Genomic DNA, 23989 nt, shown 5'->3' with positions numbered 1-23989 from the left:
CTAATCTAATCTAATCTTTAATCTTATATACCGGGTCATTCCCAGAGAGACTCGAACCGGTTAACAAAACGTAATCTTAGGAACATTGATGAACAATAGAAGAGGGAGAGTCAGTGAATGTCAACATACAGTTGTCGACTAGGGAGTTCTATCAGTTATCAGTAAGATATTTTTTGTAAACAGATATAGTAAAATGATGTTGATGGAAAAGACAGCGAACTTTCCTTAGCATCCGTAAACTAAAAAAACATTTTTTAGATATGTTATTAATTTGGTTTGTCATAGAAAGAGTGGAATCTTAAATAAATCCCAGGATTCTAGATGAATATTCAATCTATAAAGAATCACCCGAACGTAGGGCTCCTTTTACTAAGCTGTGGTAGCGTTTTTAGCGCGCGCTGCAGATTAGCGCGTGCTAACCCCCGCCCTATGCAGAAAAACTAATGCCAGCTCAATGGAGGCATTAGCGTCTAGTGTGTGTGGCATTGTAGCGCGCGCTAAGCGTGCGCTAAAACCGCTAGCGCAGCTTAGTAAAAGGAGCCCTTAATCTTATGGAAGGAGGTAGATTGTGTATAACAGGACCAAACCATAACAGTTTTGTTTTAGTGGCATTTAACTTCATACGCACAAAGGAGGCCCAGACTTGAAGTCTTGAAATGCAAGAGTTAATATCTGCTGTTAAATTTGACAATGATGGATCCACTTCAAGTAGGATAAAAATATTGTCCGCGTACGTAAAAATTGATTCTGAGATAGATAATTTCAAATATTTCAGTGTCGTCATATATATATTAAATAATATGGGTGACAATGGAGAGCCCTGAAGTACTCCGCAAACAGAAGACCAAGGTGTAGAAAATTTATTCTCAGTGTGCACTTGATACGATCGTAATTTCAAGAAACCGCTGAACCAGTTCAAGACTCCTTGATCTAATCCAATATCATCAGAAGTTGTATAAGAATATCATGATCCATGACATCAAAATCTGCCGAAAAATCAAACTGCAGCAAGACAGCACAATGGCCATGGACCATAAAATGTTGAACCTTCGCAACCAATGAAATAAGAAGGGTTTTGGTACTATAATTTGGGCGAAATCCATATTGAAATGGAAGAAGTATAGAAAATTCATCCAGATATTCAGATAATTGTCTTGAGACAATAGATTCTAAAATCTTTGTTAACAATGATATGTTTGCAACAGGACAATAATTAAGAGCTATTGGATCTAATTCAGAATTTTTTAACAATGGATTGAGTATAATTTGTCCCATATCTGATGTAAGGGTTATTAGGGTGGTATACAGGTGGGCATAGTAAGTTTAAGGGGAGTTTTAGAGAGCTCACCATACACTATAAGGGAGTTATGATAAAATGTGTACCTGCCTCCCTTTATATGAGATTCATAGCAGTGCCCCCTAAGGTGCTCCACTGCTTTGTTGGTATGTCTATGTGACCAGTCCATTAAAATGCTGGCCCCTTCCATGTCCATATGAGCTTGGTTTGGATGTTTTGATTTTTGAAAATGGCCAAAAAAGATAGATGTCCTAAGGGCCAGTCTAAATGAGCTATTTGAGGGAAAAAAAAGATAGATGTCTTACAGTTTCGAAAATGGTTGTTTTCCTGACCCGAATTTTGGACATCCTTGAAAAAATGTCCAAAGTGGGCTTGGATGTCCTATTAAAAATGCCCCTCTATGTTATTCATAAAATAATACCAGTTTTGAACTAATGCTATTTTCCTCCTTGAGTGCAACAAGCTGCTAAAATGCCTCCTGATGATCCCAAGAACTATCTTAAAGGGGCTGGAGATAATGTACATCCTGTGCTCAGTCCCCAGTCTCCCCCCCCCCATCAGAAAAGATCCCACCCCAATCTGAGCTCCCTTCATAGACAACTTCCTGTCCCTGAAACAGACCCTCTGGGTTTCCATCTTAAATACATCCTGGACTTACTGAGGCTATCCTTGGTACTTAGTGATGGTGAATGGTCTCTTCCATGGGAGGAGGGAACTCCAGGGGTTGACTTCAAGGAGGTGGGGAATATATTCCAGAGAAAGAAGCGGTGTCTTCAGGGGATGGATGGGGTATCTTCTATGGGGAGGGGGGTCCAAGTGCTGTTTTTCGGGTAGGTTGTATTTCATGTTGACAGATGTTCAGGGAATATCTTTGGAAGCTGGGGGAGGGGGAGGGGAAGAGCTTCATAGATTTCTCTTTTGGGGTCAGTAGGTTGTCTTTGTGGATGCTCTGATTGGGAGGGTTCTTTGCTGGGGAAGATGTGAGATTTACATTACATATAGCCCTGATAAAAGAAACATGCCCAACTTGGGGCCTACTATATATGTTATAAGAGCTAGGAACATGTAATATTCCCAGTTTCATCAATGCAAATTTATATTTACCATGGGAGCCATTAAACTGCAGCACTGTGATACTGCAATTTAATGACTCCCATGGTAAATCAAGCTATGGTAAAATGTGTTTTACTGCAGCTTAATAACTGCCTTTCTAAATCTCAAATCCAAATGTGGGTACAGTTCTGCATATACAGGGTATATGCATGTAACTTTATCAGGAATAAAAAGAGGCTTTAGAGAGGGATTAGCATGTATGTATGTGATCATTTTAATACATGATGGGACTCTCCTTGGATAATCTGCCCATTTGACAGATTATGGGAGGATTTTCTTCCATGCAAAAAAAAAAAAAAAATCATACATTTTGGCCCAAATTCTCTAAACAGTGCCGTAAGTTAGGCGGTGGTAGACACCTTACTGCCACCTAACTTAATCATTTTAATTGGTGTTAATCGGCGCGATAATTGACCACATCTTTCAACACCAATTAAAATGTCATTTAAAAAATGTAGGTGCCTACAAAAAAGGACACTGTAATCGCATCTACAGATGTGTCTAATGGCGAATAAGGTCAAAGTAAGTGTGGTTTACACCTGAAATGAACCTGAAATGAACATCTGTTGACATGATTCCCATCAAACATAGGCGCCAGGAATGTAGGCTTTCAAAACCTTGGCCTAAATTACAGGCGCCTAAGTTTTAAGATTGGCACCTATTGCTTAGCGGTGCCTATGGCAGAATTTGACCCTTTGTTTCTCAGTCAGGCCATGTCTGCAGATCTATATACACCACAAGGCCCCCTTTACCTTCTGCTGGCCTCTTTTGCTGAAACAACTGGTTTTGTAGACAGTCTCAAAACCACAAGTGCACTTTCAGCAAATCTCATCATCTGGTGAGATTAGAATTCTTGTTTTGTTTCAGACTTGGCAGATATCATTCTGTTACCACAGTGACTAGGAGCTGTGGCTTTGTACACAAGCATTACAGGTGAATTATTGCCCACTTCCTCTCCTTAACATCTGATAATGTTTCTTAATCTCCTTCGTGTGTAGTTTATCTTTAGCTACTGGGCTATTTGGAGTCATTCTTTGAAAACAACTGTTCTTGTGACACAGAGAAGATACAACTAATTCAAAGTTCACAAAATGGTCACCCTGATAATGTGTTTTTTGTGTTTTTAGCTATTTGAGACTTCAGAGTTGGAGTTCAACTGCCCCACTTAATTCTAACTTATCCTATAAACTGTCAAAGCTAGGCATTGCCCCCTTAGCAGGGGCTGAATTAAGAAAATATGAAAACAGGAGAGAAACCCTGGGTAGGCTCAATAGGCTAACTTTGATTAAAATGGAAACTAAAAGGAGGAGGAAAATATAGAGCTCAATATCCACACATGCACAGAAAATAAGGTAACCAGATGCCCCTGATTTTCAGAGCTTTGCTCTGAGTTCAGATGAGAGTTCTTAGCTAGGCTGCCTGCCATAACTACTTGTCCCCAATTCCATAGAACCACAGGACATTCTTCTCTTTCTCTTTAGTGAATTGGCAAGGCCAATCCCATTCTTTTGATTCTTCTCCACTCTTTACCAATTGGCTGCCTTTTCTTCCCAATCTTCCGCCAAGCCAGCAGCAGGAACAGTGCTTAATAGCCTGTTAACTTCCCATGCTGTGCAAGAACAGTCTTGTGAGACTGAGTCAGTATGTCATAGAAATTGGTGCTCTATTAAGTGCTGCTCATGCTGACATTGTTAGGGAGGATTGGGCCTAATGTGCTTTACAGAAAAGAGAAACTGTTTCCAGGCCTGTGGGTATAGGGGAAAAAACAGCATTGTTCTCTCTCTCCTGCAGCAGAACAATAGTTTCAAGTTTATTAAAATTTTTGATTGAAGACTATCACAGATTCTAAGCATGAGCAGGCCAAAGGTTGTAGTGGTGGTGGTGATGGAAGATGTGGGCAGATTATTGAAAGCAATCAAGAAAATGAGCAGCAGCTTTTAAATGCGGGTACAGTTGATGGGAGGAGGGGGGAGAACTGGAGATAGGGGGCTCTGGTACTGTGGAAGGTGTATGGGGAGACCTTTGGTATGTGAATGGGAGTGTGGACAGGTGTATGACAGGGAGGACTGGACAGGTGTATGAAGAAGATCAAGTGTATGATTGGGAGCTCATGCACAGAGGTACTATATATTATATACACTATATATATATATATATATATATACATATACACACACATACACATATATTAACACACCTACTGTATACTGCATCTAGGAGGGTTTGCCTTTGAGGGTTCATGGATCATGTATTGGGGGCTTTAGGAGATGAATATTGCCTCTGGGGCATGGATCATGTGCTTGGGAAAGAGGAAAGGGTAGGGGTGAGGGAGAAAAGATAGTTGCAGAAAAAAAAGGTGATTATGACAGTTGTGTGTAGGAGAAAGAAGAGGAGTTTAAACCACATGAAGAGAAAGCATGAAAGAGGAACAGAACACTCACAATGGGACTGGAAGGAATATGGGAAGAGTGTGCCAGGGGAAGAGGATGAGGAGGTAGAATTAGGGGAGACTACAAAGGATGAATATGACTAGAAGATAGAAGGAAAGATAACTAGGCAAAGGGGGTAGACAGATATGGAAAGAAGAAAAATAAAGTACCGAAATATATACTGGTAAACGAAAATGACAAAGAAAACAAGAAACAAAACAGAAATAAAAAGAAGGATACCAGAGAACCACAAAGGTATATACATGAAAAGATATAGAAACAGACAGAGATGCCGAGCTATGAAATTAAGTCAGAGATACCATGAGTCTGAACATTTTCATTGTCCGATAGAGCAGTGTTCTTCAACCTTTTTACACCTATGGACCGGCGGAAATAAAAGAATTATTTTGTGGACTAGTTCTTTGCATTTAGGAGCTATGCTACTTAAATGAGCCCTTATAGAATAGTGCTTTTGTATTTCGACATCACTTCTGTGCAAAAGACCAGATTCAGTAAATGGTGCTCAAATTTAAGCACTGTGAAAACGTTCCGCTAAGCGCTTCTTTATAAAGGGCATTCCAGACTGAACGCACTTTATAGAATAACAGAGCATATTCCTGTGCCCAACTTTGGGCACAAGGACTAAGTAAATCTTAGTGTTATTCTATAATGCAGCATTATAGAATAACATGTAGGCAGATGCAGTGGCATAGCAAAGGTAGAGGCACCCTCCTCTCCACCCCCACCCTCCATCCTCACACTCGCACCCTCCCTTATCTGCCTCATACCTCTTTAAATCTTCGCCAGCATGATCAGTTTCTCTGGCCTGCTGCTCACACCAGCATTGGAATTCCCTCTGACATCACTTCCTGGCCCCGTGACCTGGAAGTGATTTTAGAGAGGGCGAGGCCAGCGCAAACAGCAGATCCGAGTAGTTGCTCATGCTGGCGAAGATTTAAAGTGGGTACAGGGAAGGGAGGGCATGAGAAGTGTCTGTGCCCCCACCAAGTTGGTGCCCAGGGCAGTCTGCCCCCCCCCTTAATACGCCATTGTGCAGTTGCATATGTAAATCCAAATTAGTGCCAATGAGCTCTACTTAACTTCAGCAATTGATTACTAATTATTTATTTATTTTATTTTAAAATTTTATATACCATTTAAACCGAAACAGTTTATATCATTACATACATAATTCAATAAGACAAATAAAATCATACAAACATTAACATATAATTATCAGAAAATCATCTGCACTCCATGGCCAATTTTGGGTGCCCAACTTTGAACAATCTATATAGAATCTGAGGGTGCTCTCTATATTTCAGATGCTCTTATTTCTCACTAAGCTCTATCAAGTTTATTCTTGGTCAAGTGCAAGGCAAACATGACCAGAAATAAACCTGTGATAAATACAGCAGAAAATATAATTAGAGACCAAGGAAGAAACTACGTCTTCAGCAATTCAGTACTCACTTCATTTCTTTCAGGCTGTCCAGGGTAAAGTCCATCTAAGTACAGGGTTCCAAGATTGTACGCTGAATCTATATTTCCCATTCTGTCTGCCTTTCTCCAGAACTTTGCAGCTTTGCCATAGTCTTTCTTAAATGCATGGTAATACCAGCCCAAGCCATTTATTGCCTGATGCAATCCCTAAATGCATAAAATAAAAACGGCATTTAGACACATTGGAACAGATTTTCAAAGAGGTTTAAGAGAGCAAAACCACCGACAGCCAAGCGCTGAATATTGGAAGAGTTTATTTTAATGTGGAGCAAGTTGAATCTATCTGACCTTTGTAATGCCTTTTAGGGTCAGGAGTGATCCCAGAAATCTGGACCAAAGGCTGATCCCTATGGCAAGTAAAAAAAACACTCAGGAGACAACAAAATATATATTGAATTCCCAATAGTACTCAATTATTCAAAATAGGAATTCAAATGCTAAGTCAAAAATATGAAAAATAATAATAAAAATAAACAGACACACAAAAATAGATCCTCAGAGTGAACTCCATTCACTACTACCCTTTGTTGTATTCCACTCAACCAGTTTCTCACTCTGTCGTGAGTTTAGAGTGCTCTGTTGGTATATGAGTTGCACATGTGAAACCATAATGAAGCCTTTCCAAATTCTAAGTACACCACATGAGGAAAGACTAAAATGGTTAGGGCTTTTCAGCTTGGAAAAGAGACGGCTGAGGGGAGATATGATTGAAATCTACAAAATCCTGAGTGGAGTAGAACGGGTATAAGTGGATCGATTTTTCACTCTGTCAAAAATTACAAAGACTAGGGGACACTCGATGAAGTCACACGGAAATACTTTTAAAACCAATAGGAGGAAATTTTTTTCCACTCAGAGAATAGTTTAGCTCAGGAACGCGTTGCCAGAGGATGTGGTAAGAGCGGATAGCGTAGCTGGTTTTAAGAAAGGTTTGGTCAATTTCCTGGAGGAAAAATACATGGGGAAGCCACTGCTTGCCCTGGATCAGTAGCATGGAATGTTGCTACACCTTGGGTTTTGGCCAGGTACAAGTGACCTGGATTGGCCACCGGGAGAACGGGCTACTGGGCTTGATGGACCATTAGTCTGACCCAGTAAGGCTATTCTTATGTTCTTGAATTGGCGCCAATATTTTAGGCGCTGGTAGCCACCCAATCTCAGTTAAAAATGCTGTTCAAACAACATTTTAAACCGTGTTTTAAGTCACCTACTGGCGCCTAAAAACGCGGTGTCGGAATCGCGCCTACGGAGGTGCTTTAGGCCTCTGAATGCCACCGTGGGCGTGGCTAATGCCGGAAATGGCGTTAGGCAACCTAAAGTGCCTCCATAGGTGCGATTCACATCATAGATAGGTGCAGGAAATGTAAGCCATGAAAACGCTGACCTACATTTCTGGTGCCTACCTTTGCTGGAGACACGATTCTGAACCCGGCGTGATTCACAGGCGGTCGGCGGCTGAGTTTAAGGCAGCCGCTGACGATGGTGCTGGTTACAGAATCTGGGCCTTAGTGTTGTGCTCCGATTCAATGCTCTGAATAATAGGAAAGCTGGGAATGGGGTTAAGCATAGGTATTGTGCTTTATCAACTTTCCAAAACTGCCTACTGTTATATTCATATTAGAGAATGACACGGGGACAAATTTGTCCCCGTCCCCGCAGAAACTCAATTTCCCCGTCCCATCCCCGTGAGCTTTCTCGCTGTCCCTGTCCTTGCCCCATTCCTGTAACCGCACAAGTCTCAAACACTTATGATTTTAAAGTGTTTGAGGCTTGTGCAGATGAGGACGGAGATTGCAGGAATGGGGCAGGGACAGGAAAAGAACGTGCGGGGACGGGATGGGAAATGAGTCCCTGCGGGGACAGGGAAAAATATGTCCCCGTGCCATTCTCTAATTCATATCAGTGTTTTGGAGGTAGAAAATCCTAAATATGCCAGAAAAATTTACCTCCTGTTTCAAAATTGCAAAATCTGTGCATTTTCTGATGTAGCTGTGGCAAACGAGAAAAGGAAGCAGTAATTTTTATTATTACTCTTGAGACCTTCTTGGTAGAATTTTCCACGTAACTGCGTAACTAAATTCCAGTCTAACAAATATATATTTTTTTGAATCTTCCCATTTCACTGCGTTTCTGAATTCTAGGCCACTATTTGGAAACCCTCTGAAATCAACTGCTGCGGCAGCATCTGCTCCTTAAAACTAGTTTATCATTTTTCAGTGGGTTTTACTAAATCGCGGAAGAGCTTCTTACCACTGGCCAGCGAGGTAAATGCGCCGACGCTCATAGGAATTGAATAAGCATTGTAGCATTTACCTCACTTGGCTGTGGTAATTAGCTCTTCCACAGTTTACTAAAAGGGGCCCTTTTTTACTTATATAAATCTTTGGGTGTATATTCTTTTAGGTTTCTGTGGCTGGTATTATGCTCTTGCAGCTATCCAGGTGGGTTTCAGCCAACTTTCTGTGGCTTTCCTAAGGGTGATGCTATGTGCTGGTTCCCTTTCCGGATTTATGTCTGTCCAATCATATTTAAACTCTTCAAGGTGGGCAAAATCGTCAATCTCTGTCTAATCAATTTTGAACTCTTGAAGGCAGGAAAAGTCGTTGGTCTCTATCCAATCGATTTAAACTCTTGAAGGTGGGAAAAGTCATTGGTCCTCTGTACTAGTTTCTGGGTTGTTAAATGTATCTTGCATAGTCGCTGAGCTTTCTTTATGTTGAGACCTTGGTCTTCACTGAGGTTGTGAGAGTGTGTCTTGTTCATTCTACCACTTCTTTGATCTTTCTGTGCCACCAACGGTCTTCTTTTTGTTTCTTTTGTTGGATCTGATAGTGTAACCAGTTTTCACTGCATGGAGGGCTGTAGCTGATTTGTTTGTGCTGTGGTTCTTATAGCCTTTCTTAATACATAGGTGAAAAGGCTACAAGAACACGTGGGACACCATAAACACAACATATTGAACAACACAGGGGCCCTGGAAAAAGAGGAAAATGTATGGAAGTGTTATCTCACTAACACATTCTGATCAGCACACACTAACTGGATAACGCAGGATAATGTGGATGCCATTAGTCCTTCCTAAGTAGGATGTGATACATGCTCCATGGGTAATGTTTACAGGTATAATGTGCTAATGTGAACATTAGCACAAGACCTGGGAAAAAAAAGAAAATGCCTACAAAATATGTTGTGGTAAATCTGGGGTTAATGCACAGGAAATTCCCACATGAGAGCACAATAAGCCCAGATTTCAGTGAACCGTAGTAAAAAGTTTTTTGTTTGTTTGTCTTACCTTGGAGGCTGCTTTTTTCATAAGTTGCAAAGCCAGTCTTCGGTTCTTTGTCACTCCTTGACCCTAAACAATGAAATAAAATTCAGCATTATGATGCAACAGTATTATTCCAGACAAAAGGAGATTGACAGGTTTGCAGCTCTCAGCTCTATGATATAGCAAAAGGTGAGCCCAGTTCTGCTTAGCTGATAGCTATTTCTGATTCAAAGCTGCAAATCCATCTTACAGATAATCCTTCTCTTAAAAAGCTAGAAGGCAGTAGCAAACAACCTTTCCCAACACCCACCAGTTCAACTATGAACAAAATCCACCACCCAACCAGGAGAATATCAATAGACATAAGCTCAAATCACCAGACCGATATTCAACACTCCATCACTCCAACATGGGGAAGAAGACCAACAAACCACAGGACCAAACCTCACCCTCACCCTAGTTCTCTCATCTACCCAATAACGACCCACAACCCTCAAACAGAGCTCACCACATTTGCATGTGCCTACTTAAGCATCAGAGCTGTAGGCCCAAAAACAGAACATATCCAAAACTGGATAAAAAACTAAAACCTAGACTAGATCCTAGAATAACTGAAGTCTGCCCACCGGGATACAAAATAACAGTAGTCTGCAGAGAGAAAAAAAGAGGAGGAGGACTAGCAATCTTAATCAAAGAATCCCTAACCCTAAATATACTTGAAAAAACATCCACCCCATACATGGACCTTCTAGCCTGCCAACTCTCATGCTCCACACTAAAAAGTTCACTAAACTGCATGCTCTGTTATATAACACCAGGAAACTGGACCAAAGTAAGGCCTGAACTTGAAGCCTTCAGATACAGAAACTCACTAACAGCAACCTGAAACCTAATCCTAGGAAATCTAAACCTACACCTTGAAGACCAATCATCCAAACAAGTAGATAACTTCCTTTTATTTCTTGATGCCTTATTATTCCAGATTTTAGACCACAAACCACTCATGAGAAAGGTCACCAGCTTGACATCGCAGCCTTCATGACCCATCAACCATCTCTATCAGAAATTCATACATCTAATGGAATATGGTCCCGAACCCTCTAGTCAGACCACTACATATACTCCTTCAACATCAACTGGACCAAAAACAAAACCACACCAAAATCCAAAAAAGTAACCTACATCTCACGCGTATACATCGAGCCAATCAAATTCTGGAATAAAATAGATGATACAATACAGGAATGCATCCCCAAAGACTTCGTTTCACATTGGTGCAAACTGAGAACTCTCACCCTTGATGAACTAGCCCCATTACAAACCAAAACTAGAACCCGCAGACGATCAGACCAATGGTTTGACAACAAATTACTCCTACTCAAAAGACAATGTAGACGACTAGAAAGAAAATGGAGAAAAACTAACCTAGAACATACAAAAACCACCTGGAAAAAACTAAACAAACATTACAAACTACAACTAAAGGATAAGAGAAAAGCACACTTCACCAAATTAATAGGCACAGAAACTCAAGACACCAAAAAACTATTTCAAATACTAAAAGATCTAACTGACACCAAACCCTACCTGACCACTAACAATACCCCCCCGCCCCCCAGCCACCCTCTTAGCGGAACACTTCAAGAACAAAATTACAAATGCCAGAGCTACCTTCAACGGTACCCCAAACCACCTAATAGAAATCACAATACCCCCCACAGAAAAATAATTAACAGCTGCAGACAGAACCTGGTTCCACTTCCCCACTATACAATGGTCCGATCTTAACAAATTCTACAGAAAGTACAGCCACGCATCATGTGACCTCAACCACTGCCCACCATATCTCTTAAAAACCTCCAGCATGAAATTTCATGCCCTACTCCTACAATGGATACAAACCATGCTCACAGATGGCCTCTTCCCAACTGACCTCAGCGAAATTGTTGTTACACCGATCCTAAAAGACCCTAAAGGAGCAACGGATCAACCATCCAATTACAGACCCATTATCTCAATACCTCTCTATGTCAAACTAACAGAAGGGCTAGTAGCCAAACTCCTCACCAACTATCTGGAAGACCACAACATACTCCACCCCATGCAATCCTGCTTCGGAACCAACTTCAGCACAGGCTACTAGGCTCCCTTGTTGACACAGCTAGACAGCACCTCAGCACAGGCAAAAAAATGCTGCTCATACAACTGGATCAGACCACAGCATTTGACCTGGTAGACCATAACATCCTACTGCAAATTTTGGACACAATAGGTATCACTAATAAGTATACTAATGGTTTGAAGGATTCCTCAAATCCAGAACCTACAGAGTAAAGTTGGACAAAGAAAAATCAGAACCTTGGTCCAACCCCTGCGGTGTACCCCAAGGATCACTATCCCCTACTCTCCTCAATCTCTATACTGCCTCCCTCGGCACCTGCCTGGACAAACTAGGCCTAACTTCATATAGCTATGCAGATGACATCACCATTCTCATACCTTTTGATCAACCTGTGCCTTCTATGACAGACACACTACACCGAACACTAGAAACGGTAGTAACATGGATGAGAGATCATAAACTGAAGCTGAACCCAGACATAACAAAATTCATCTTCCTCGAAAATAACAAAGTCCCAACCATAACCAATATAGAAATTAATTCAATCAATTACCCCATTCAACCCACACTAAAACTACTAGGAATGACAATAGATAGATGCTGCACCATGCAACCACAAATCAATAAAACAATACAGAAATCATTCGCAGTTATGAGAAACTTAAGACAAGTTCAAAAATTCTTCGAAAGAACACAATTCCGGCTTTTAGTACAATCCCTAGTCCTAGGTCTTTTAGACTATTGCAACATTCTCTACCTTTCCTGCCCAGAAACAATGATAAAACAACTACAAACAGTCCAAAACACAGCACTGAGACTTATCTATTCACTGAGGAAACATGACCATATCACAGAGGCATACCTCAACTCATACTGGCTTCCAATTCCGGCAAGAATACTATTCAAATTCTACTGTCTACTATTTAAAACCATAAACGGAGACAGCCCAACCTACCTGAACAACTGTCTCATCTGAAATACATCAACCAGACATAGGAAAACCCACACTCCATTCACGTACCGTCCAATCAAAGAAGTCAAACGGAAAAAACTATTTGATGGCCTCCTAGCCACACAAGCAGCAAAACTCAACAACCAAATCTCCAATTTACTAATTATGACCCCAGACTACAAAACATTCAGAAAAGAAACAAAGTCTACTCTTCAAGAAATTCCTGCAAATGACTTAATACCGCTAGCTCCTTCCCACTTCCCAATACCTTCCCGATTCCCCAAAGCAACCTCATCTATTCCTTATCTCCTCTAGAAATTACCAGACATCTTCTTCATGTAATACATTTTTTTTTGTAATTCTTTTGTAATTCGCCTTGAATCGCAAGGCAATGGCGGAATAGAAATCTCTAATGTAATGTAATCTTGTCATTCCTAGTTCAAATTTTTCTACGGCCATTAAATGAAGCCTTGCTTTAAATTTAGGGAAGATCATCTTTTTTAAAAAACGATTCTGTGTTTCAAAATATCTCTGATATAACAAAATATTACTTGATCCAGATCTGAGTGAACCAAAAAAAACCAAACCAAAAACCCAACTCTGTGATATACAGTACAAATATTATTTATTTCGAACCACAAGGAAACCTGTAAGTACCCAGATCCTCTAATTATAACACTGTATCAACTGTGAGGAAAATAAAAGCAACCTAAGGACTACACTGACTGCTGACAGACCTGATTAGCTAAATATTCTCACAGTTTTACTTAAGGCTTATGTTTATGGTTCAATTATTTTCAGCATTTCAGAACTGCAGAGTTCAAATCATCCTATATGATTTTAGTTACAGTTTATTAGAACTTGCTCCCTGTTTGAATTTTCCTTATAACTCATTGCTTACTCCAATCAGCTGTAAATGGCACATAATATTTGTATTGAAGGATGTATAAAGGGACCACAAGGGGCTTTTTTTTTTTAAGACACTTGGATTTAGAAACATAATGGCAGACAAAAGCCAAATGGCCCATCCAGTCCGCCCATCTGCAGCATTCACAGAGAGTGGTGGAAAACTGGAACGCTCTTCCGGAGGCTGTTATAGGGGAAAACACCCTCCAGGGATCCAAAATAAAGTTAGACAAGTTCCAAAATGTACGCAGGTAAAGCTAGTCTCAGTTAGGTCACTGGTCTTTGACCTAAGGGTCGCCACGTGAGCGGACTGCTGAGCACGATGAACCACTGGTCTGACCTAGCAGCGGCAATTCTTATGTTCTTATATTCCTCTCCCTCAGAGATCCCAGGTGCCTGTCCCATGCTTTTTTCAATTCAGCCTGTTTTTGTCTCCCACCACCTCTACCGGGAGATTATTCCACACCATCTATCACTTTTTCTGTAAAAAAGTACTTCCTTAGATTAATCATAAGAACATAAAAATCGCCATACTGGGACAGACCGAAGGTCCATCAAGCCCAGTATCCTGTTTCCAACAGTGGCCAATCCAGGTCCCAAGTACCTAGCTAGATCTCAAGTAGTAAAACAGATTTTATGCTTCTTATCCTAGGAATAAGGAGTGGATTTCTCCCAAGACTTCTCAATAATGGCCTATGGACTTCTCTTTTAGGAAATTATTCAAACCTTTTTAAACTCTGCTAAGCTAACTGATCCCATCACAATCTCCAGCAACAAATTCCAGAGTTTATTTATTAAAAAGGGTTCCAGAGGTGATCCGAGAAATTATAGACCAGTGAGTCTGACGTCGGTGCCAGGCAAAATGGTAGAGATTATTATAAAGAACAAAATGACAAACATATACATAAGCATGGATTAATGAGAGAACGTCAACATGGATTTAGTCAAGAGAAATCTTGCCTCACCAATCTACTGCATTTCTTTGAAGGGGTGAATGAATATGTGGATACAGGTGAGCTGGTTTGATACTGTATATTTGTATTTCCAAAAGGCGTTTGACAAAGTACCACATGAAAGACTTCTGCGGAATTGAGAAAGTCATGGAATAGGAGGTAATGTCCTATTATGGACTAAGAAGTGGTTGAAAGACAGAAAACAGAGAGTAGGTTTAAATGGCCAATATTCTCAGTGGAGAAGGGTAAATAGTGTGGTTCATAAATTTATATAAATAACCATTTCAAAGCTGAATTATATCAAAAATTTAGAAAGCTATGATTAATTTGATTGAATCAAACTGGCAACTGGGGCACAGTGTGTAATATATCTAAAAATTTTCTTGTTCCTCTGTTTTACCATATTTGCTATTTTTTCTTCTACTACTCAACCAGCCTCTCTTAACTTTTCCCAAAATTTTTGCCTGTCTTCCTCTTTCTGAAATTTTTTGTAGTTTATGAAAGCTAACATAAACATAAACTGAAGCTGAGGGGGGACAGGTCCAGGACGAATATCAGGAAGTTCTGTTTCACGCAACGAGTGGTGGACACCTGAAATGCTCTCCCAGAGAAAGTAATTGCAGAATCCACCGTTCTAGGATTTAAGGGTAAATTAGATGCACATCTCCCTTGAGAAGCATACGGTGATATGGGGACTACAAACTAGGCCAGGGTACACCTGGTGGGGCCTCCGCGTGTGCGGATCACCGGTTCCCCGGGTCTGATCCGGAGATGGCAATTCTTATGTTCTTATGTTCTAACCTCTTTTTTCTTACCTTCTCAGACAAGTTAGGGTAATTTTAAAAAGGTGTGAATGCACTATATTTTAAAGAGATTCATATTTGTGTCAAAAAATGAATGAAATACCTTTATCAAATGTGCATTATCAAGGAAATACAGTAGATAGATCTAGTAAGGTTCAGTCCAAACAAAATAAAAGTGGAGAAAAAAAAGACCTCAATCATTAAGGGCTCCTTTAACTAAGGTGCGCTAGCAGGTTTAGCGCGTGCGCTAAACTCTAACGTCTCCATAGAGCTTGTGTTAGTATTTTTCATTTAGCGCGTGGTTAGCACGCGCTAATCTTTAGCACGCACTAAAAACGCTAGCGCACCTTAGTATAAGGAGCCCTAAGTATTTAAGGGTTCAATCACTAATTAGTCCCTACGCAAATATCATCATCTGTCTAAAAAAAAAACAAACTCTACTTAATAAGCTCTATCTACTGTATTACCTGAATAATGCACATTTGATATTTGATTCATTTTTTTTTTAATCAAAAAAGGGACACCTTCTGCAAGTGGTACAGAGCAATAAGTATTATTACTCTTTATGATTCAAACACATTTCAGTAATCTGTTTACTACTTACTGTATACAGATTTCTGAAACTCATGGAGATAAGCGTAGGAACCTGGAATAAGGACCATAAAACTATCAAAGCATCCGTCAACAGCACTAGAGAGAGAAAACTGGCCACAGCAGGCTTTAGCCAGCCTTTGCTTCCTATAACATCTGATATCAAGGCCGATCCACATGCGAGCGACACATGCAGTGGCCTTTGCCCAGTACACATCACCATTCACTGCTACCTCTAGTAGTCTCAGATTTGAACTGTGACAAGGAGCTTTTATCTTTCCTCGCAGCGAAGCCTGCCCTGATGCATTGCCAGGATTTAGATCTCAAACATTTAGCCACAGCAGTAGTCTAGCCACAGGTGGGCTCAGTCCTACCCAAAATCAATGCTCCGTTAGTGTGACTCCGCAAGCCCTGCCAACCGAAGACCTCCACCCAGCAAAAGGAACACTTACACCTTGTGCAACCATGGCAAAGTGCGTCCCGGAGCCACTTCCACCTCAGTGGGCTGAGATCCCGGGGAACTGGGCAAATCATTTAGGGGTCCTTTAACTAAGGCGCGTTAAATGCTAATGCGTGGCAACCATCCAAGTTTATTGAAATTGAAATGTTTGATTTGATCGCATGTGTTAGTGTTTAGCACGCCTTAATCATCCACTGCCCCAGGTATAAAAACTTAAGATTGTGAGCCCACTAGGGACACAGAAAGTACCTGCATTCTGTAAATGCGGCCTAAATCAGCCAGCGCCTAGAAAAATGGTGCCAACTGCGTGCCAATCACTCTTATGCATCGTTTTCAGAATCGCGCCTAACAGGTGCCTATGTAAAAACTTATAAATTAGCTAAAATTAATTTTTCTAGCTAAAAAAGCAACCTTTATAAAGATTTTTTAGACCCTCGGCGGCACCACTCAGAACTCAATATTTCTAATTGTTCTGAACTTTACATGTCTCCTCGTCACTGGATCTATTATTTCTCTATTCTCTTATAAAGAGCTCACATGTTTAATTCATTACATTTCATTCTGCTTTTTAATTTTCTTAATGTTTATAAGCCTATACTTAGCTTGTGATCAAGTGGTCTCTGCTAGGGATGTTAATGCCGACATGTTTCGCTTAGACAGCTTTTTCAAGGCTTAACCCCTAACCACTGTCGCCAAGAACTGTGACCATGTCGGCATTAACATCCTTAGCAGAGACCACTTGATCACAAGCTAAGTATTGGCTTATAAACATTAAGAAAATTAAAAAGCAAAATGAAATGTAATGAATTAAACATTAAGCCCTTTATAAGAGAATAGAGAAATACCAATGACGAGGAGACATGTAAAGCTCAAAACAATGAGAAATACTGAGTTCTAAGTAGTGCCACTGAGGGTCTAAAAAATCTTTACAAAGGTTGTTTTTTTTAGTTAGAAAAATTAATTTTAGCTAATTTATGAGTTTGAATAGCTTAAGCTTCCTTTGATATATTAAATAGTGCTATTATTTGATTATGTAAAAACTTAGAGGGGCATAATCGAAAGGGACGTCTAAGTCCGTTTACGTCCATTTCGCAAGTCGTCCAAAGTCAAAAAGAGCCTAAGTCCCATTTTCGAAAGAGACGTCCAACGTCTTTTGACTTTCGAAAATCGTCCAATTATACGTCCTGAAGATCTGATCGTACAACTGTCCATCCAAGTCCAAAACGTCTAGAACAAGCCCTGTTGGACGTGGGAGGGGCCTGCAAAGTGATGTACAGAACACCCAGACAGGGCACCTAAATAGTGGGGTACCTTACAGGGCACTGCTGTGAACCTCACAAACAGGGTACCATGGCTTCTCCTCACTACAGCTCCCTTATAGGTGACGGTGAGCCCCCCAAACCACCTCCAGAATCCCCTAGACCCACTTATCTACCACCCCAATAGCCCTTATGGCTGCAGGAGCCACTTACCGTATTTTCACGCATATAACGTGCGCGTTATACACGATTTTACAAACCGAGTATAACTATGTGCGTTATATGTGTGAGCGCGTTATACAAATTTTTTTTTTCAGTGCGATCCGGCATCCCCCCTGCGAACCGGCATCCTCCCCCGCGATCCTACATCCCCCCCAGCACCGCAAAGACATCGGTCGCTTACCCGATTGGGCACCAGCACCAATGCACAGGACGTTCCAATGCCAGTGCTCGAAGATCTTCCCTTGTTGGGCTGGGCTGGGCTGGGCGGTGCGAGGGAGATCCTCCCTCTTCCCTGTGCCGGGCTGGACTGGGCTTTGAGCATTTGCGCATGCTCAAAGCCTTCTGGTCTCGCTCTCTCCGAGATTCTGGGGGGGATGTAGGATCGCGGGGGAGGGGGTGACGTGAGCGGGGTGAGGATGCCGGTTCGCAGGCCAGAAGAGGGAGTAAGCGGGAGTGGCAGGAGGAGGTTATAGCAGCATGCGCGGTATACGCGTGTGCGTGCTATATAAAAATTTTTTTACACAAATGGTTTGGACCCACGCGCTATACGCGTACGCGTGTTATACACGTATGTGCGTTATATGCATGAAAATACGGTATATGCCAGTAAAAAAGGGTTTTGAGGTGTATAGGGCAGTGCACATGTTTAAGCATCAATGCAGTGATTACAGGGGCTTATGGGCATGGGTCCTCCTCTCTATGGGTCCCTAACCCACCCCCAAGACGACTTAAGCTGCCTCTGTGTTGGACGACTAGGCTTTCCTATGCCAGGCAGCCAGGTGATGATGGTCTGGAGGCTGAATATTAAAGTTGTGATTAAAATTTTTATGGGGGTGGGGGGGTGGGGGGTCAGTGACCACTGAGGTAGTGTGTGGGGGTCTGTTTTTTGTGTTTTCAGTGCATATCTGGTGAGTTTAGGTGGGTTTTGTAACTTAGACCATGTTTCAAATGGTCTAAGTCACAACGTCCAAGTTCCGTCGATCATGGGCTATATCACTTTTGGTTATACATGCTGTACGATTAAGTCTAAGCCAGCCCACGTCCCACCCAACTCCCGCCCTCGACACGCCTCCCGAAACGCCCCGTTTAGCTTTGGACGTTGAGCGGCAGTATGAGGGCCTAAGTCGTTTAGAAATACATCCAAAACCCGGTTTGATTATCGGCGCTTGGACGTTTTTGAGAAATGTTCATCCAAGTGCTGACTTAGGCCGGTTTTTAGACGTTTTTCTCTTTCGATTATGAGCCCCTTAGGCACCAGGGTTTTAAAGGCCTACATTTCAGGGGCCTGAGTTTTTGGAGAATCACACTTAGAGGCACTTAAGTCACACTCTGCTCATAAAAATGCCCACTTAGGTGTTAGGCGCCACTAAGCGGGTAGGTGAAATTAATTTACAATGCAAAAAAATATGATCACGTCACCCCCTTGTTAATTAAATCTCATTGGCTCCCGGTTAGCCACCGCATTACTTTTAAATTATTACTCTTAGTTTTTAAAGCCATAAATTTTAATGAGCCACAATTTATCAATAGGTGGCTAATTCCCTACAACACTACACGATCTCTCCGCTCAACCTCCTCTAATCTTCTTTCGGTTCCCTCGTTGAAAGTTATAGGTATCAGACGACACGACATGTTTTCGATTATGGCCCCTCAGTCATGGAATCTCTTACCTCAATATATTAGAGAATTAAAAGATTTAGCCGTATTTAAAAAAACACTAAAAACATTTTTTTTTAAAGATGCTTACGATTCTTAATTTTTTAATAATTATTTTTTAACTGATAAACTTAGGTTTCCCTCCTATGTGTTCTTCCCTTTTATGTTTCTCTCTCTTTCCTGTCTAAACATTGTAATTTCCCCCCTATTTGTCCTCACCACTCTTGTATGTTTTCACCCATAACTAATATTTTTTTATATGTATGTATTTTTGTATGATAATTTTTATCGCATAACAAAAGTTAGTTTATATGTTGACACCAGTGTTGTATTTGTATTTTTTGTGGTATTGTACATCGCCTAGTAATTTAAAATAGGCGATTCATTAAGAACAAATAAACTTGAACTTGAACTTGCCTATTGCCCAATTATTAATTTTTCCAATTGTTAAAGCTATTAAGATGACTTTGCCAATTAAGTTAGGTGCCTAAAAGGTGTCTAAATTTAGGCGCCCTTTAGAAAATCTGGCCTATCTGCATACATCTAGTAGAACAGAATACTGCAATTTATTTGCATCCTTGCTGCATTTCAGCACCTGCAGTTACACTAAGGGGTTCCTTTTACTAAGCCGCGATAGCATTTTTAGCACGCGCTAAGCGCACACAAAACTGCCACGCACGCTAGATACTAATGCAGCATTGAGCTGGCATTAGTTCTAGCCACGTAGCACGGGTTTAGCGTGCGGGGCAATTCTGCCCGCGCTAAAAACGCTATCGCAGCTTAGTAAAAAGAGTCCTACGTCTATGACTGGCAGGTCAGTATTGAAATGCATACCTATGCTGGGTTATGGTGGTATTCTATAATTGAATTTGGGTATTCAGATAGTGTTTTATAATAGATTCTAAATTGCACAGCGTTAGAGCACCTAAACAGAGGTGCCCAGTTTTAAAATTGCCCCCTTGGTATATAAGCAAATCAGAGGCATGAAAAATCCCCCCTGTCAGTTTAAAGTCAGCTTGCTACAGCACTACTCTGAAAACAGAAGCATCAGGAAGCAGGTAACTTGCCCCACCTACTGGTGCCCAGGATGGACAGCTGTCTAAGAATTAGGCTTTAAAAACTACCATATTTTTCGCTCCATAAGACACACTTCCCCCCCCCCAAAAAAAAGTGAGTGGAAATAAGGGTGCGTCTTATGAAATGAATATATGTCCCCCCTCTCCCCCCGGCGATACCTTTAAATTTTGGAGGTCAGTGGATGGCTGCCTGCTGCTTATCGGGGCCCACGGCACACAAGCGCGCTAATGCCTGGTCCTGCAACACTTCCTAATTGTGCCGGTTGCTGGTGCTTTGCAGGGTGGTTGCCTGCTGATTTCCGGCACGTCGGGGCCAGCGGTGCATAAGCGCTCTGCTGCGTGGGCGTGCGCCACTTCTGAATGGCTGCCTCAGTTCTCGTGAGTCATATCAGTCATTCACAATCTAACATTCATTTTGTCACTCTCTCATCACTGGGTTCCCTAGTATTCTGAAAAAAAGTGGTGTGGTAGCCTTGTTAATCCACTTTTAAAAGGTAATAAACAGAGATAAAGCAAAGCAAAGAAAATAAGATGGTGCATTTTTATTAGACTACCTTAATATATTTTTGATTAACCTTTTCAAATCAGAAACCCAAATCTTAGTTAAATCCTGCCTGGTGGGTATCAAAATATTTTATCATACTGGGACAGACCGAAGGTCCATCAAGCCCAGTATCCTGTTTCTAACAGTAGCCAACCCAGGTCCCAAACACCTAGCTAGATCCCAAGTTGCAAAACAGATTCTATGCTGCTTATCCTAGGAATAAGCAATGGATTTCCCCAAGCCATCTTAATAATGGCCTATGGACTTCTCTTTTAGGAAATTATCCAAACCTTTTTTAAACCCTGCTAAGCTAACTGATTTCACCATATGCTCTGGCAATGAATTCTAGTGACCATGTAAATCAGGTTACAAGTGGTTTGAGCAATTTTGTAATGGTTGTGAATCGGTTGAAGATGAGGAGAGATTGGGACATCCTTCAACATCAAAAACCCAAGAGAATGTTGAAAGAGTAAATGAAATGATTCAATCAAACAGGCGATTGACTATTAGGGAAATTTCTAAGGATCCAAACATCTCATATGGTTTAATTCAAAACATTTTAACAACAAATTTGAACATGAAAATGATCTGAGAAATGGGCAAATGATTATATCCTCCATCACGACAATACTCTGTGTCACACATCATTTCTGGCATTGCAATTTCTGTCAAATAAAAACATTACAGCAGGGGTGTCCAATCTGTGCCCCGAGGGCCGTATGCGGCTCCATGAAGTATTTTGTGCGGCCCTGGTTGAGGACGATGCAGTGTTTTCCTCTGCTACCCCCGGGTGTTTACCGTCTTGCCGGCTCCCTCCTCTGTCTTGCTGCAGTGTTTGCGTGTTTGTGCGGCCTCAGAAATTTTTTTTTCGACCAGTGCGGCCCAGGGAAGCCAAAAGGTTGGATACCCCTGAATTACAGTGTATCCTCATCCAAATTATTCACTGGATCTGGCTCTTTCCCAAAGTCAAAATAACCATGAAAGATAAACATTTTGTATTAATTCAGGACATCAAGGCAACCACAACAGCGCAATTAAAGACACTCACAAAAGAGGACTTCCAGAACTGATTCAGAAAGTGGCAAGAATGATAGGATAAGTGTATTGGAAGCGAGGGGGGTATTTTGAGGAGGATTAATGGCAATGTGCTTTTCACTGTAATAATTGTTTTTTTAAATTTACACATTCATCGTATTTTTTTTATCACATCTTGTATATTTGGGGAGGCAAATTAAAGTTTCATATATATACTTGTAAATCCTTTGGGAGTGGGAACAGAGACAAAGAGAAAGCTGAGTTAGGAGTTTCCGCTCTCTTCTCGAGGGGTGGGGTGATGGGGTGGGGAGGGGGGGAAAGGGGGATTTGGTTGGGGGGATTGTTGATAAAACTGTTTAACACTGAGTTGGCATTTTTGGGATGTTGGCTGCCGTGGGTTGCCCCTGTGTGGGCACTGTATTGATGTTTTTCATGTTTATGTCTTTCGAGTGTTCTAAATAAAGAATTTTTTTTAAAAAAAAGGAAAGCACAGGCAGAGAGCCTACTCGTCATCTTTGTTGGAACCTCTGTGAATGCATTTTGAAGAGTTTGTTTACCAAGAATTTCTCCTTTGTAATCATATTGTTTTTGATTCTTCACCCTGTTGTATTCCAGATATTGAAAACTATCTTTCAGTAGTGTTCCCATTATCTTTTCCACCACTGATGGCAAAATTTGCACTCAGTACTTTTCCACCTCCTCTTTGTCAGTGGTATCTCTAGACAGAAATATTTGGGGTGTTGACAGGGAAGCAAGCTAGTTATATGGAAGGAGGGAGGAGACAAAGCAACATTTCTTTACCTCAAAATTCTCCCCCACTTTTAAATTAGCAATATAAGACACCGGGATTTTTCCAAGTATAAAAGAAACCCTTCTCCCTCCAGTCAGTTTCAACTACCCAGTAAAAACACTGTTCTAATTGATACTATCATTCAACAAATTCTTTTATGTGAATCTCATTATAAACCCTGAAGCTATAGTTATGTATCACAAACTCCATATTTCTCAACAATGGAACTATCTCTCTTTCAACTTGCCATACAAAAAAATATTCAAATTCTGATTTTATCACTTCAGAAACAGCACTTTGTTTAAAGAAGACCGGTTTTTGTTGCCGTGGTGATTGTACAGGATGTGGAGACCACTAGTCCTGACCATTTTAATTTTGGGTGGTAAGACTCTGCAATAAGATACTCAAAGCCACCAATGAGAAAACAGTGCTATAAATATTACACTGGGCCCTACAGCACCAATATTGCTACTACTGGGAAGCTGGCACAAGCCCCTCCCCTAGCATCTAGAAAGCTCTCTGTACTCTGTACGCCAGGTCATTTGTCCCCAGGTGGATTAGAATTCAGTGATAGACTCTTTATTCTCATCTCTGAGTCAGTATTTGGTTGGTATTCTTGCTGGCAGAGGATCCAGAAAGACATTTAACCTTGTTGGGTCTCATGGAATATGTCCCTAAGTTAATGCCTCTGATAATAGAGTCCCCTAGCAGCTGTTACTACTTTGTGAGTGAACTTTGCACTGAGTTACCTTCTTTGTCTCTGGATCCATCTTAGTTCTTATTTTATGAGCACCATAATGCTCTAAAGCAGCAAACAGATTATGTGTGAGGCAACAATGGGAGGGTGAATGCCACTCTGTCACAGGTTGTAATCTACCTGAGCCTACTATGACCCATTTACGCCTGGATTGTTTTATGCTATGTGGCAATGGTGGTAAATTGGCTGGATGCTGTGTAGTCCTGGAAGCCTCTTTAATTGAAGTCAATCTCTGTTTGAATCAGTTGAGCTC

The 23989-nt window shown here is 41.1% G+C and overlaps 1 protein-coding gene across 1 annotated transcript in view; it reads right to left on the bottom strand.

Moving 5' to 3' along the window:
• The window catches only part of SEL1L3 (SEL1L family member 3), a 122424-nt gene that overhangs the window by 34148 nt on the left and 64287 nt on the right, over positions 1 to 23989 (bottom strand). The window contains exons 14-15 of the mRNA XM_033948101.1: positions 9635 to 9697; positions 6313 to 6489 (exon numbers count right to left, since the gene is read on the bottom strand). Coding sequence (XP_033803992.1) covers positions 6313 to 6489; positions 9635 to 9697 — 240 coding nt within the window. The remainder of the gene's footprint in view (positions 1 to 6312; positions 6490 to 9634; positions 9698 to 23989) is intronic.

The sequence above is a fragment of the Geotrypetes seraphini genome, chromosome 1, assembly GCF_902459505.1.
Source record: "Geotrypetes seraphini chromosome 1, aGeoSer1.1, whole genome shotgun sequence".
NCBI classification, from domain to species: Eukaryota; Metazoa; Chordata; class Amphibia; order Gymnophiona; family Dermophiidae; genus Geotrypetes; species Geotrypetes seraphini.
The sequence above is the reverse complement of the archived record's forward strand: the minus strand, read 5'-3'. Positions and strand labels throughout refer to the sequence as shown.